Source organism: Eupeodes corollae, chromosome 1 (genome assembly GCF_945859685.1).
Source record: "Eupeodes corollae chromosome 1, idEupCoro1.1, whole genome shotgun sequence".
NCBI lineage: Eukaryota > Metazoa > Arthropoda > Insecta > Diptera > Syrphidae > Eupeodes > Eupeodes corollae.
This window is the reverse complement of record NC_079147.1, coordinates 242,801,169-242,815,192: the sequence shown is the minus strand read 5'-3', so window position 1 is coordinate 242,815,192 and position 14,024 is coordinate 242,801,169. Positions and strand designations below refer to the sequence as shown.

General features: G+C 35.4%; 5 protein-coding genes across 8 annotated transcripts in view; 3 read left to right on the top strand and 2 right to left on the bottom strand.

Moving 5' to 3' along the window:
* The first annotated feature begins 407 nt into the window (after window positions 1–407).
* LOC129939392 (ubiquinone biosynthesis O-methyltransferase, mitochondrial) lies at window positions 408–1,852 on the top strand. The gene is made up of 5 exons (XM_056047388.1): window positions 408–651; window positions 712–894; window positions 956–1,328; window positions 1,383–1,542; window positions 1,612–1,852. Exons 1-5 carry the CDS (start codon window positions 602–604, stop codon window positions 1,731–1,733), a joined length of 888 nt encoding a protein of 295 aa, XP_055903363.1. The 5' UTR covers window positions 408–601; the 3' UTR covers window positions 1,734–1,852.
* A 452-nt stretch (window positions 1,853–2,304) lies between these two features.
* LOC129939721 (M-phase phosphoprotein 6) lies at window positions 2,305–2,995 on the bottom strand. Its single transcript, XM_056047837.1, has one exon. It carries the CDS (start codon window positions 2,850–2,852, stop codon window positions 2,400–2,402), a length of 453 nt encoding a protein of 150 aa, XP_055903812.1. The 5' UTR covers window positions 2,853–2,995; the 3' UTR covers window positions 2,305–2,399.
* A 2,062-nt stretch (window positions 2,996–5,057) lies between these two features.
* LOC129940192 (NADH dehydrogenase [ubiquinone] 1 alpha subcomplex assembly factor 2) lies at window positions 5,058–5,773 on the top strand. Its single transcript, XM_056048454.1, has 2 exons — window positions 5,058–5,411; window positions 5,497–5,773. The coding sequence occupies exons 1-2, from the start codon at window positions 5,170–5,172 to the stop codon at window positions 5,693–5,695; spliced, it is 441 nt and encodes a 146-aa protein (XP_055904429.1). The 5' UTR covers window positions 5,058–5,169; the 3' UTR covers window positions 5,696–5,773.
* On the bottom strand, window positions 5,716–8,168 carry LOC129940191 (nucleolar complex protein 2 homolog). Its single transcript, XM_056048453.1, has 2 exons — window positions 6,368–8,168; window positions 5,716–6,306 (listed from the first exon to the last, which is right to left on the bottom strand). The coding sequence occupies exons 1-2, from the start codon at window positions 8,093–8,095 to the stop codon at window positions 5,767–5,769; spliced, it is 2,268 nt and encodes a 755-aa protein (XP_055904428.1). The 5' UTR covers window positions 8,096–8,168; the 3' UTR covers window positions 5,716–5,766.
* Window positions 8,169–10,152: 1,984 nt separating this feature from the next.
* Window positions 10,153–14,024, top strand: part of LOC129942623 (serine/threonine-protein kinase 10) — a 62,357-nt gene continuing 58,485 nt past the window's right edge. For 2 of the 4 annotated variants that reach the window (XR_008781069.1, XM_056051635.1), the window contains exon 1: window positions 10,153–10,746. The gene's annotated coding sequence lies outside the window, so the exon portion shown is untranslated. The remainder of the gene's footprint in view (window positions 10,747–14,024) is intronic. The other 2 variants (XM_056051637.1, XM_056051636.1) reach the window with 1 other exon arrangement.

The following is a 14,024-nucleotide window of genomic DNA, read 5'->3' as shown; positions in this document are numbered from 1 at the left end:
TATTTTACTAAATCATTATAATATATGTGGGTTAAGATCGTAAATATGATTAATTTCAAAATTGAATCTCCTTCAGTGTAAAAAAAAACATTTAGCGAAAAAACCTGAAAATGTCTCGGTTATTTTGATTTCTGGCCATGTTGCGTTCTGCATTTTGGATTACTAAACATGCCAACATCATAAACAGCTCACCGAGAAATCAGAACTACCAGCTTTAACGCAAGGTCTTCTTCAATCAATTTATCAAAATCATTACTTATTTAAGTCTGCAAACAAAATTTCAGATTCAAATTTTGACGGTTCGTTTTTTGCAAATAAATCTGATTTTCAAGATTTTCAGTTGATATACATTTGTCATAAAAGTTTTCTTATTTTTAAGCTGTAATCGTTATTCTATTCAACTGAATACGTTCATCGCTATCAGCTGATGGGCGATATGCACAACAACACCAACATAACAAATTTACTTAGTTCATCCACCGGCTCCAAAATAAAATATAGCAAGAAAGTGTGATAAATTAATTAAAACAAAATCCATTCATTCATAATTATTACAAATTCTTTAAAATCTAACTATAACCAAAACTACCAAGTTTTAACAATGTCCATAAGCCTGTTATCGCCTCTCAAAAATGCTGTCGCTGGCAGAAGGTTAACTTTTGTGATTGTCTCATTTATGAACTTTTTTTAACAATTTAAGTATTTCACCAGAATTATACAATTCCAATTGCGATTCCTTTCACAACAAGCACCACCACCCAAACCAGAGAATATCCAAAATCCAAATGGAACATCAACGACAAACCTTGAAGTGGAACATCATTCAAGATTAGCATCCGAATGGTGGAACAAAGTTGGCACCCTGAAAGGACTTCATGCCATGAATGCAATAAGGTGCTTTGAAACACATATTTCCATAATGATCAATTTATAGAGTTTTACAATTTTAATCTAGAGTTCCCTTTGTTCGTGATGGGATTGTAGCCGCTGCAAAAGTTGATTCCGAACTTCAACACACAACAAAAGTTCTAAAGGACAAACAAATTTTGGAAGTTGGTTGTGGTGGTGGGATTTTCACCGAAAGTCTTGCTCGACTTCATGCCAATATTACGGCCATCGACTTAAGTGATGAATTAATCAAAGTTGCTAAACACCATCTCAACGAATGTAGTCCAGAGTTAAGTTCGAGAATTGAGTATAGAATGGAACCACTCGACATACATGTCATGGATAATTTAGAAAAATACGATGCAGTTGTCATTTCCGAAGTAATCGAACACATCGATAATAAGCCGGATTTTCTTACATCCTGTGTTGATTGTCTTAAAGTGAGTTATATTCTTTATTTGTCTGTGAATCAATGTTAATTAGTCTTTCCTCAGCCTGGAGGATCCTTATTCATAACAACTTTAAATCAAACCCCAGTTATGTGGGTGACTGGTATAATTTTGGCAGAATATGTCCTCAATCTTGTACCTAAAGGAACTCATCACTGGGAAAAGCTGATTACCCCTAAAGAATTGATAAAAATATTAAATGCTTGTATGAACTTGTTTTTAAGAGATTGGAATCAAGAGATATTGAATAATGGTTTTGTTTATTTGTTTGCAGTGAATTGTGATACGGTCATGTTGAAAGGATGCATTTACGAATTCTGGTCAAATAAATGGCAATGGATTCCTATTGATGATTTTTCATATGCGTTACATGCAATTAAGTCGGAGAAGTCATAAGTCAGTTGTTTGTAAGGATGCGCATAACATTTTAGTTTTGTAAGGAATTTTATTTTGTGGATGTTCTTGAAATATATTATTTATAGTTTTTGCGATAGAGTCTTGAATTAAAGTTTAAATTTGTCTGCTTCTTTGTATTTAAACTGTCAATGTCGTGAGTTCTACGAAATGGCGACGACGCCAAGTACTAGACGATGAAACAAAAGCCGATAGATATTTAGAAAGAACTACATAATATATCCTTATTTATGGTAGTGTCCGATGAAGCCGAATATGAGAGAAGATACAATAAGCTCTACAAAGGAGTGGAAACAGTCCAACATTCAAAGCGTTTCGACTGATTGACAATTCCACTTCGGGCAAATGGACAACAATGATCCAGCCATCAAATTCGAGAACTTCCGTTTAGAAGACCAAAAAAAGGCATGATTACTGATTACTGAAAGCGACTTGCTTGAAATCGTAGATAGCAAAATTAATCATCAGATACGCATGTAAGTTGGGAGTCTGATAAGGAGTAGTATTGAATGAAAAACAACAGTGAACTTCCGTTTTCTAAAAATCACTAAACAAAAATAAAACCCAAATAATTTAGATTCGCTTTTTAATCATAAAAATAGTAGGTATTCAAAATCAATTTTTGTATTTTTTCATTTTGCATCAGTTTCAAAAATCTTCACTTGGTTTTTGGAATTTCATCATTTTATTGCCGCCTTTGCTGTTGTCATTACTCTTTCGTTTCTTATCGAACTTCTTTTGCATGGTCTTGACCAAATTACTATCATAGAATGCCTTCATTTCCTTGTCCGAAACATCATTTGGCTGTTGGGGTCTTGTCTTTTTGTCTTTTTCTTCCTGCTCCAATTCGAGTAGTCGTTCAATTTCTGGATTCATGCCACGATAACTGAGCCGTCCTTCAATAAGACCCTCACAATGCATGAAACTTGGTTCGATGATGAAATTTGAATTTTGATTCATTCTGTCTGTAATCTCGCTCGAGTACATGGCTCGACCTTCGGCTTCTTCGATTTCTTTGTCGACTTTTGCTTTGGTCCTTTGCATGAATTTCATTTCGAGAATTCCTTTGGACAGTCGAGCTCGGGTTTGTTTTAAAGCCATCTTTTTGTGGTGTTTTTGCTCTTTTAGTCGACGAAGAGATAAATTAATTAACTTTATTTAGAAACTAGATTTCAAACAAAACGCGTGTGATTTACTTCGACAGAAATAAAAATAAACAAACGCATTTGCTATTTTGCAATGACAGTAGCACAGTTGACGGAAAACTGTTCTATTTGGTGAGTTTGGTGAATTTATATTGTTAAGCTATGTTTGATTACTTATTTCGAGGTCATTGATCGGAGTCGATTTGAAAAGAAAGGTGTTTTTATAAACATCGAAAATCTGCGTTATAGCTTTTTCACACGAAACTCAAAACCGAGTTTTCAGCAAAAAGTTGAGCAGCAGAACTTTCGATATACTCTGCAATGAACTAAAGGATGCAAAATATAAACTTTAGCTTTATTTAGGTACCCGTCATTGAGTGGTTTAACACATGTTTCGATACGGACATACAAAAAACTCCCAGTACATCACCACCCACTGTCTCGGATGCGGATAAAATGAAAATATCCAAGTACTTCCTTTCATACAGTGAAGATGTTATGGTATATATTCTCTCAAGATTCAATTTTTGAAAATTCTTGAAGTGCAAACATTCTAATAAGGATTTGTCTTCGCCGCCAATACCCTGTGATAGAGCAGCATATCAGCACAGACAATGCCGTAACACTAGCTCGTCTTGAAGAAGAGTTTCAACTTTATGTTTCTGGGGTTGGGTGGGATGGGCTCACAACATGAACCAACAAGAACTACAAGCTCCCTTGACTGCTATCCTCTTTGTTTAGTTCAATCTGTAGAAAATATATCATAAAATCAACAACAAACAAAACTCTTACAATAAAAATAAATTTTATTTAAATCATTTTCCTCTTCTTTCACAATAAATTTAATGCAAAATACTGACCTTCTGTTGGCCAAATGTGCCTTCAGAATCGCCATATATTGTGGCCGTCGGAGCAACTTATAGGAGGGGTTGAGAATATTCTGAACGATTTCGTGTAGGTCCTTCTGGCCGGAGCTGAAAAGGTCAATTCCTAGTTCCAGATTCGTACCAAAATCACACTTATCCAGACCGATCGCTGAAGCTGTTATGATGTGCTCCAATTTCTCCATGACTATCTCTTTGGTTTCTTCCTTTGAGGAATCACCTGGCTTGTCCAAAGAACTGAGGATCTTCTTGATTTTGAAATCGTTTTCCATCAAGGTGCGATAGCTCACTGGAACAATGATTCCCACATTGTGGAATGTTTTGGAACAAATTTTCCTATCCCGCTGCGACTTAGCCTCCACCAGAGATTTTCTTTCATACTTATTCTCCTCCACAAATGAACTTATCACATCGCCTTTCTCATATCTCCCAAACCCTTGTGATTGAACGGAATGACTGCAAAGTCTTTCGCCAGGTAGTAAGCGAAAGCGTCGAACATATTTGTGGAGACGAGTTCGAAAACGCATCCCTTGGAAACGTCATTACGAACTATGAGCAAGTCTTCCTCGTGCTTTGGGTCGTCAGGCCAGTAGCGACAGGAGGATCATGAAAGAACCGCCAGTGCAGTGTCAAAATCAAACATTTTTGCGTGTTTTGTATGTAAACAACTGAACTTTGAAAATTAATTTAAAATAAAAATAAATTTTTCCTCGCTCTAATATTGCTATAGTTATTATTTAATTGTACATATCTATGAAATAAAAAACCACTAGTCGAAATTCGTGCTGCGGTAATGGAAAGTTGAGACCCACTCAGTGATTTTTTGCAGAAATATTTGGATGCAAAATGACGTTTAAGACATTTATGAACTTCTGCAGTTCATCTGAGTTTTTTTCTATCCCAAATGCAAGCCCAAGTTACTCAGACGTTTTCTGAGAACACCCTTTGTATTATCTTAACTATTGGATTACAGAAATTGGAAAACCTTCCGAAATACATAACAAAAATTGATAACTATGCATTTTAACTAGCCCCCAATTTTATATCGTGACAGCAAATGCAAAATGCTTTGGTTTGCTATGCTAAAATTTTTACTATGACAACAAATTCTTCCTTTCGTCTATTCATCCTTTACAAAAAAGAGTGAAAAAGCAAAACAAACCCAGAAAGATTTTTTCATTTAAAGAAAAATTTCAATCGTTTTATTTACTCTGAAGTGGCAACGCTGTCAAAGCCGTGGTGAATATCTCCACAGCTGTTTTTGACGTTTCAAAATAACCTACAAAACTAAAACAAACTACATAATTTTGTGTAACAATTTCACATTATAATAATAATTCTCATTAAATCCATCATTTTTTTTAATAATTCAATAATTAGATATCAAAAATGGCTAAGCCAACTCGTGATATACTTAAAATAATTTTTCAAAATTTTTTCAATTCCTTTAAACCACGACAAATTTCTGGCAATTACATGGGCGAGGATTATTTCGGGAATAAATATTTTGAAATTCCGGCAAATCCTTCAATTGGAAAAAGAAAGCCTTCCCGATGGTTTGAACCAGCAGATAAAGAAGCCTTCGATCAAGAAATGACCGCCGAATGGGAGGCATGGTTAAGATTCCGAAGGTAAACCCAATCATAAAATATTTTCGGTGTTTTTTCTAAAATGATATATTGCGCATTTGGATGATGATTGTATTTTTATTTGTAGGGAAGAACCACCAACAAGAGAAGAACTTGTGCGCAATCTACAAATAATTGAATTGAAAAAACGAAATGCAGCGGAGCTCGATAAAATTCACGGCACGTCAGAGGAGAGGAAGACCAAATCAGAAATTGGCTTCGAATCGTTTCCCAAATATAGCGAATATGAGTCTATTCCTGGACAAGATCCAGAAAAGAAAGGTTAATCAAATCAAAATACCCATAATCTTGTTTTAATTTTACAAAAATAAAATGTTTATTTAATGTTTTCAAAAGTCTACCAATCATTCATATCTAAATCCTTAACAATATCAATTGCAGCATCGGCTCCATCGTCTTCTTCTTCTTCCTCTACAGCAGCAGCAGGGATTTCTTTAGCCTTTTTCGCCTTCTTTTCCTTCTTGGGTTTCTTGGTAGGTTTTTTCACTTCGACTTCGGGACCATCTTCTTTGTCCTTCAGTATGTCGTTCAATCCGTCGTCTTCTGAATCTGATGGGAACAACTCGACATCACCATCATCGTTGGCCTTCTTGTCTGTCTTTTGCCTCTTTATCATGGGCACATCGTAGTCGTTGATATCATCAGTGTTTGCGGCTTGACGACGTTTCTTCGTCTCGTGCGTCTTAAGCCAGCTGGTGTAGTAGATTCCAAGTGGAGTTCCACTGTTTCGAATCTTAGTCTCCCACGACTGTACGAGGCTCGTATCTTTCAAACCAAAGTTAATCTTTCTTCGTTCGTTCTCAATGAATTTGGCATTGTCCTGAATTTTGTCTAGAACTTGCTTAAGCTTTCGTGAGTAATTTGAATTCTTGCATTTCTGAGGGTAGGAGAAAAGAAAATATGAGAAGGGGATTTTGTTAGTTCGACGTGAAACTTACCTTCAGATACTGTTTCAAGGCTACAACTGTCGGCACAACCAGATCAGGGAAAGCCAGAGTGGCGGATTCATGAGCCAGATAATCCAACAAGAGACCGCAAACGTTCTCCACGACCTCATCACGGAATCCGTTCTCTGCCATTTGTGACTTATTCAATCGCAAAATGCAGGTGAACTGCATGGGCTTCATTGACACTGAACTGTGCTTCTTGTTGAAGGTGGTGCTGTTGAGGACCTCAAGAATGAACGGTAGGACAGGAATGAAGGTGTCTGTTTGCTTTGCCAGGCTGATCAGGGAGTTTATGCAATGGAAACGCAGCGGGAAGTACTGTGCTGTTGGGATGAGCTTGATGGCCCCAGTCACTATACTGACCAGAGGATAAATCAGAGGCTGTAGCTGGGGTTTGTTGTGCGTGGCTCCGAGCAAATCAACCCACAAGCGGATAGAGTTCACATATTGCCAGTTATACACTGACTGGAAGCTGTCCTTCTTTTTGAGAATGACTGCGTTTCGCAGATGAATTGCCAACTGACGGATGTAGAGGAAAGCATGCTGGTAAGCTGTGTTCAGGTCGAGAGCGAACATCTCAACCAGCGAACGTCGCATGAAGTTTATCGATGGAAGAGTATTCGGGGAAACGAACTTTGAATTTCTTACGTACGATAGGTACATGGCCTTTAGGACATGATTCAGCATAGAAACCTGTTGATTTCTGGTGATCTTCAGGATGCAAAGGAAGGACAGAACTCGAACGGTCTCATCGGCAGTGGACCAAAGGACTATCAACCTCTTGAGAATGGTTTTACCGATGTTAGCGAAGGATCCAACCATGCCAGCCATCTGATGGAGATGTTTTAGCAATACGGTAAGAATATTGGGGCTGGAAACATGTTCAATGAGTCGAATCAGGTCCATGAGGTAGTACCGAAGGCAGCTGCGGACCTTGGGCCATTTCTTCAACTTGTGGATTGGGGTCTTGGTTTTTTCAGAAATTCCAAGAAGATTTGTCAATGCTGGATGCATGTTTAAGACACAGAGCTGAACGACCCCATTGAATGCGGCCGCACCCTCTACGCGGAAAGTAGCAATCTTCGAGTCATCGCCGGATACGCTGGCCAGTGCAGAGCTGAAGGCTTGAACAACCTTGCGGACAATATCAATTGGAACATGGGGTTTTTGCAGCTGCAGTTGCCACTGGCGCAACAAATTGAGGGTAATCTTTTGGGTTCCATCAGCAGCTGTCTCGATTTCTTCCTCAGCATCGCTCTCATCACTGGCAACTTCTAGATCAGCACTTGGTTTATGGAATTTTTCATCCTCTTCGTCAGATTCTGCTCCCGAGTCCACACCTTTGGTCTTCTTTTCCTTTGAATCTTCATCGGCATCTTCGTCATCATCATCGCTATCCATCAAGTTAAAATCTAAAAGTTCTTTGTCATTTTGTTTAAGGAAATTATAGAACTCTGGATCGAGATCTTTTAAGCCCTCCAGTTCTTCCTTGTGAGATTTGTTCTTGGATTTGGATTTTTTAGCTTTATCTTTGCTTTTCTTAACCACTTTTTCTGGGGCCGCCTCTTCGACCGGTTCATCAAGAAGTTTGGCAATTTTCTTCATATTTTTCTTCACTTTTTCAACTTTTTCTAAGTTTTCTTTTAACTTAGTTTTCTTGACTTTTTTATCTTTAAGCGATTTCGCTTTATTTGTACTTTTAGCTTTAATTTTTAACATTATTTTAGAATATTTTAAGTTTTTCTTTTTAATAAAAATACACACTTTCGATAATTCACTTGTTCTCGTTGACAGTTTGTGCCATGTGCGATGTCGAGTTTTGGTGTGGGGGATATTTTTGGTACGTGACAGAAAAGAGCACTGTTCGAGTACTTTATTTTGGGCAACGAAGAAACTTGTTGCTTGAGATTTTTATTTAGTTTTCTTAAATTTTTTTCAAAACTAGAGAGTTTTTCCGATAGCTAGAATTTTCTCTTTTTTGTAGACTAAAATCCGTGTGTACTTTGAGTAAGATAGAGTTTTGACACAAAACCTGTACACATAAAGTCAAATTTATCCAAAGGTATTTTGAGGTTAGTAAAACTTACAGGGACATTTTTTCTCACTTCAAGAGTAGAAAAATAAAAACTAAGTGTAAATCTATATCTCTCACGAAGTTAGGGCTTGAGCAGACAAAAATAAATCATTTTGCGTTACGATTCGCGAACTATAAAAATAAAGAGTGTTTGAGACAATAAAGTGAAACTTGACAATGCTTTTATCCATGAAATATTTCTTCAATGTGGTTGCATGCATTTAATTGTATGGAAATTGTTTTCATCGACGAAGGTTTCGTAAATGTAAAAGAGCATTATTTTTTTTTTAAGTTTAAGGAGAAATGTTTCACATTAACTTTCGAGAGATTAATTTGTGATAATTTTATCTAATAGGCTTTTCACACCAAACCCAAAACCGGGTTTTCGGCAAAAAGTTTTCGAAAACCCAAAAAATCTTTCACACCGAACATTTACACGTTTTCATTTAAATTTGTTTAAAACCTGCTGTCAAATTTTGTATTGATGAAAAAAACATTTCAAAATGAGCCGCAGAACTTTCGATATACTCTGCTATGAACTAAAGGATCTGGAAATGCAAGATAGAAACTTAAGCCTTATGTAGGTACTTATAAAGCTGATTTTCAGGAAGTTAAAGATCTATACTAGCTCCAAATGAACGAATGGGATCCCTTCATTGAGTGGTTTAACAAACGATACGAACATACAAAAAACACCCAGTATATCACCACCCACCGTCTTGGATGCGGTTAAAATGGAAATATCCAAGTGCTTCCTTTCACACAGTGAAGATGTTCTGTATGGTATGCATTCTCTCAAGATTCAATTTTTTGAAAATTCTTGAAGTGCAAACATTCTCCTAAGGATTTTTCTTTGCCGTCAACACTATTGAGTCGATAAACCTTTGCTGTGCTGTGATAGAGCAGCATATCATCGCAGACAAGGCCGTAACACTATCTCGTCTCGAAGAAAAGTTTCAACTGAAGTTCTGGGGACGGGTGGAATGGGCTTACGACATGAACCAACAAGACCTGCAGCTATCCTCTCTTTCTTCAACCGGTCCGAAAAATTCACCTAATTGTGTAGAAAATATAAGACTATAAAAAAAAACTATTACAATAAAAATTAATTTTATTTCACAACAAACTCAATCCAAAATACTGCTTACAGAATCAAAATGTATTGTGGCCGTCCAAGCAGCTCATAGGTTAAGTTGCGAAGATTCTGAACGATATCGTGTAGGTTGTTATGGCCGGAACAGAAATTCATTTCCTGGTTCTGAATTTTTAAGAGAAAATTGATATAGATGAACATATGTTAAATTTGACTAATGAATTGTCATTGCCAAAAGTTTTCAAAAATATGTATATTTTTAAATAAATAAAAGCACTCAATAAAATGTAAAATGAAGTTGCTTTGCTGCAATAATACTCTGTTTCGTAAGTGATATTAGTTATCATTTAATTTAATATACTCGACATTTTGATGTTGTTGTTATTTTCTTCTCGCACTTTATCTATATTAGCATCGTATATAATTAGACTGCACTGAATAAAGGTGACTGTACATAAAACTTAAACTTAAAATGTTTTCGATAGTGTTACATACGCCTCAAACTAGTTTTTCGATATCGAAAATCGAACTCCACACCACCACTCGTTATTTACTCCATTCGTCACTCGTCAGTCTTGCAATTCGTTAATGTGCCGCAAAATTCCATTAGTCTTTTTTCAATGTTCATTTGTGGTGGTTCGCTGAGTCGAAGAATTTCGCAGGCGTGTATTCGGTCGCTTTAAATATTTTCTTATAATTTTCCCCAAAAAATCTAATTTACAAGCAATTTCCGCATCCACGTGAAACTAACGAAAATATTTTCCTTTGATTTCATATGAATACGGATTAAATAAAAATAAAAAAAAGTGTTCAAAAGAGTCAAATAGGAAAAGTGAAAATTTGTACAGAGAGAAAGAAAAACTATTTCGAATAATTTTTCCCCATTTTCTAATTGGATAGAATAGTTGAGCTATAAGCCGATCAGAGCGAGATAGCAGCATTAATTTTGTGTTAAATTTGCCGTACATTATTTTCATTCGTTTTCTCAAAAAGTGACGTCGAGTAAAGAGAGTTCTTTTGATTGATCTTCTATCTCATTTGCTCTTTCATATTTAAGTTATACATTTATTTAAGTGCATTTGATGTGTCAAAAGTGAAAATTTTTTCACACGCAGTGAAAATTCCAAAACGGTCGAGACCGAAATATGATTTGTTGCCGAAGCCATTGTGCAACGCGAAGAAAAAATATAATTTAGTTTTTAGGTAAGTAAGGAAGTGTTTCCGACAAAAATCAAATGTTTAAAGATGCGAAATAGGTTTTCGTAAATCCGCAGCATTAAGATAAAAAAGATGTGTAGTTTTATTTTATTGAGAAGACAAATAAAAATTGTTTGGTGTGTTTATATTGCCATTAGTTTCACTCTTACTGCAGTTTCGTCTAAGGTGTAATAACTGTCTCTTTCTCTCCTTGTTGACTAACCGCCATTTTCTGTTTCTTCACTTGTCGTGGCTCCCTGGTGGTTAAAGTGGTAAAAAAAAGGTTTTTGGTTTTTCCCGACCGACGTAGTTTTTTATTAATTGGAAAAAGTAATAGAAATATAAATAATTGTTTTGTGTTTTTATAATTGAGGATTACGTGATGTTTATGAATAAACAATAAAGTGTATTTACCTCCGAATAGGTTTTGACTTTTTTGAATCAATTTATTCACACACGAGCGAGTGAACGACTTTGAGTTTTTGGAGTGAGTTCCCAGTTCTAGTGCCACATAATCATGATCGATGGTGTGCGGTCTAAGGACTTTAAACTAGAAACTGCATAATAAGTTTTTAAATTATTTTTTTATGTGAGCCTTAATAAGAAAAGTATGAAGTTTATATTTTTATTTACATATTTTTTCTTACATCTTTAGTTAAATAATTTTGTAATAGAATTGGGGAAGTTTTTAGTTCTTAATTTAATGCGTTTCATTCATTTATAACTTTGCAACTACCTACCTACGTGTTTTTTTTCTATTTTTATTAATGGAGGAGAATTGTAGCTGAGTTTTATTTATGGAAGCTGGTTTATAACACAAAATTGTTTGAATGGACACGGAACAAGGGTATCTTAGAACAAAGAACCTAACTATGGTTTCTAATAATCCTATGAATATAACTTCTTTAGGGATTACTCACTACTACGAATTGGCTGCAGCTTTGACTCAGTACCTACTTACCTATGATTTATTTATCTGCAAAATTCAAATAGGTACAAATCGAAAATTTTTCTTCTTTGCAGCTCACACCGACACCACATAGGTAACTACTCTTGTAATTTGCTTACGTAGGTAGACAGTGTTTTGTGGAAAAGATGACTCTTTGTTTATTTTTGTTAAATCCATGTAATCCAAGTGAGGTAGGAATATTTACTATACTACTAATTTTTAATGTATTTTATTTATTTTTTGTACCTACCTAATAATTTGCATAGTTTTTTTTGAAGTAGTACCCAGCTTTGTTTTTGCATTTTTCGACATACATAGATACAGGGTAAACTAAAGAAAAGGGTGAAAGATTGTTTAAAACAATATGTAGGTATAAGAAAAGAAAGAAAATCCAATAATATAGTTTTAGCTCACAAGTGGCTATTGTATTCGACCTACCTACTCGGTAGGTACCTAATTGGAACTACTGAACAATCAATTCTCAAATTCCTTATATTATTACAAGTAATTATTTCTTATATTATAATACGTAGTCTTTTACCAACGCAAAAACCTATACAAACTGATTCAAGTCCATATTTTTTACGATTATGAACTACATTCAAAAATGAATTTCTCCAGGTTTTATAATTCAAATAAACTGAACATTTTCAATTGTGTATTGTTTTTCTTTTTTGGATTTATGAAAAAAGTGCGACCTTGCCTGCAAAAAATCAAAACAATCTCTTGTTTTAAAAAAAATAGTTATTTCTTACATTGCATCGATATGTAGGTATATTGAAGTTAAGCAAGGAAACAATAAACCTTAGGTCTTAATTAGAAACCTATTTTAAGTCGAAGCTTTCAAAACCGCTTAAAAAAGCAAAGATTTTTTGTAGGAGTACAAGAAAAGTTCCATTAAATGAGAGTTCACCCAAGAAAATAACGCTTGCAACTCAAACAAAGATGGAGAAAAAATATTATCAACCACATACAATAAAATCAATGACCATCATAATTCTTTTATCTTAATCCAATAGAAACATCTATGGGTTGCACTTGAAAAGAAGATCGAGGAGGGCCGATGTGTTACTGTCCCCTTTTATAAAGAGACAAATATGTGAACTCGGTATAAAAATAAATGTCTCTCCTTAAAAAACCAATACCTATCTTAATTGTATTCAATTTTGTACAGAGTAAAATCATCGTTATTTTCGTATTGTAAAATAAATAAATTAGGTGGCGCAATAGTCCGTTGAGAACTCTCAACCATTCCTGGTTTAGAATATTGTTGTCAGGGATCGAAAGGAGCTACAGTTTAAAGCCTAATCCGACCGGTTAATTTGAGAAAGCATTTTCATGACAAGAATTACTCGCAAGAGAGAGTATCCGTGAACAAAACTATAGATGGCACAGGCAGGGAACGAACTCAAGGCCTCTGAGTCAAACGCACGAACCATTATGTCACGGGTACTATTTTCGTATTCAAAATCAAATGGGGTGGCGCAACAGTCCGTTGTGAACCAGGGCCTAGTGACTTACAACTCTCAACCATTCCTGTGTGCGAGTACTGTTGTCAGGAATCGAAGGGACCTACAATTTTAGGCCGAATCCGAACGGCTAGTTTTGAGGAAGCACTTTTTCATGACAAGAATTACTCTTGAAGGATTTGTCAATTCCTCGCAAGAGGCAGTACCCGCGAAAATTATTTTTTTTTAAATAAAGGTGGCACAGGCAGGGATTGAACCCAAGACCCCTTGCATGACAGTCCAACGCACTAACCATCATGCCACGGGTACTACATTTTCGTATTAGCATTTCTTTTTATTTACTAATCTTCGAATTGCAACACAAATAGTGAAAGTATTTTCATTAATATTTTTATATAGTTCAGATAATGTTTTCCTTAGAAACAAAACTGAAAACTTACTCACACAGGGCGATTGTTATATGATAACACTCGTGTAGTAAAGCAGCCAGCTTTCGTAACATATGAACATTTATAAGGTTTTAATTTTAAAATTATAACTGTGCGACCACATAAAAATGCTAATCCATTATTGCAATTAATAAACAACCAACTTGCATTTTGGTGACCAGACTCTGTTTTTCAGCGGTAAAATGGGTCATCTAAAGATTCGAACCTTAGTGACAATAGAAAAGTTTTTCACTTAGTAAGAAAAAACCATAGACAAATCAGAATAAATAAAAGAGTTTAAGGGCCTGTTTCGCAATGTAAAATCCTAATCAGCTCATACAATTCAAATTATTGTTTCACAAAAACTAAGTAGGGTCAACTAGAAGTTAAAGCGACAAGTAACTTATTGGGTGAATGAAGTGCTCAATAGATATGTTA

Bases quoted from the DNA above. Each gene is read 5' to 3' on its own strand.
- LOC129939392 (XM_056047388.1), top strand. From the start codon at position 602: ATGTCCATAAGCCTGTTATCGCCTCTCAAAAATGCTGTCGCTGGCAGA. The intron at 895-955 runs GTGCTTTGAAAC...ATTTTAATCTAG, and splicing joins CATGCCATGAATGCAATAAG to AGTTCCCTTTGTTCGTGATG. The intron at 1,329-1,382 runs GTGAGTTATATT...GTCTTTCCTCAG, and splicing joins CCTGTGTTGATTGTCTTAAA to CCTGGAGGATCCTTATTCAT.
- LOC129939721 (XM_056047837.1), bottom strand. From the start codon at position 2,852: ATGGCTTTAAAACAAACCCGAGCTCGACTGTCCAAAGGAATTCTCGAA.
- LOC129940192 (XM_056048454.1), top strand. From the start codon at position 5,170: ATGGCTAAGCCAACTCGTGATATACTTAAAATAATTTTTCAAAATTTT. The intron at 5,412-5,496 runs GTAAACCCAATC...TTTTATTTGTAG, and splicing joins GCATGGTTAAGATTCCGAAG to GGAAGAACCACCAACAAGAG.
- LOC129940191 (XM_056048453.1), bottom strand. From the start codon at position 8,095: ATGTTAAAAATTAAAGCTAAAAGTACAAATAAAGCGAAATCGCTTAAA. The intron at 6,307-6,367 runs GTAAGTTTCACG...TCCTACCCTCAG, and splicing joins CCTTGAAACAGTATCTGAAG to AAATGCAAGAATTCAAATTA.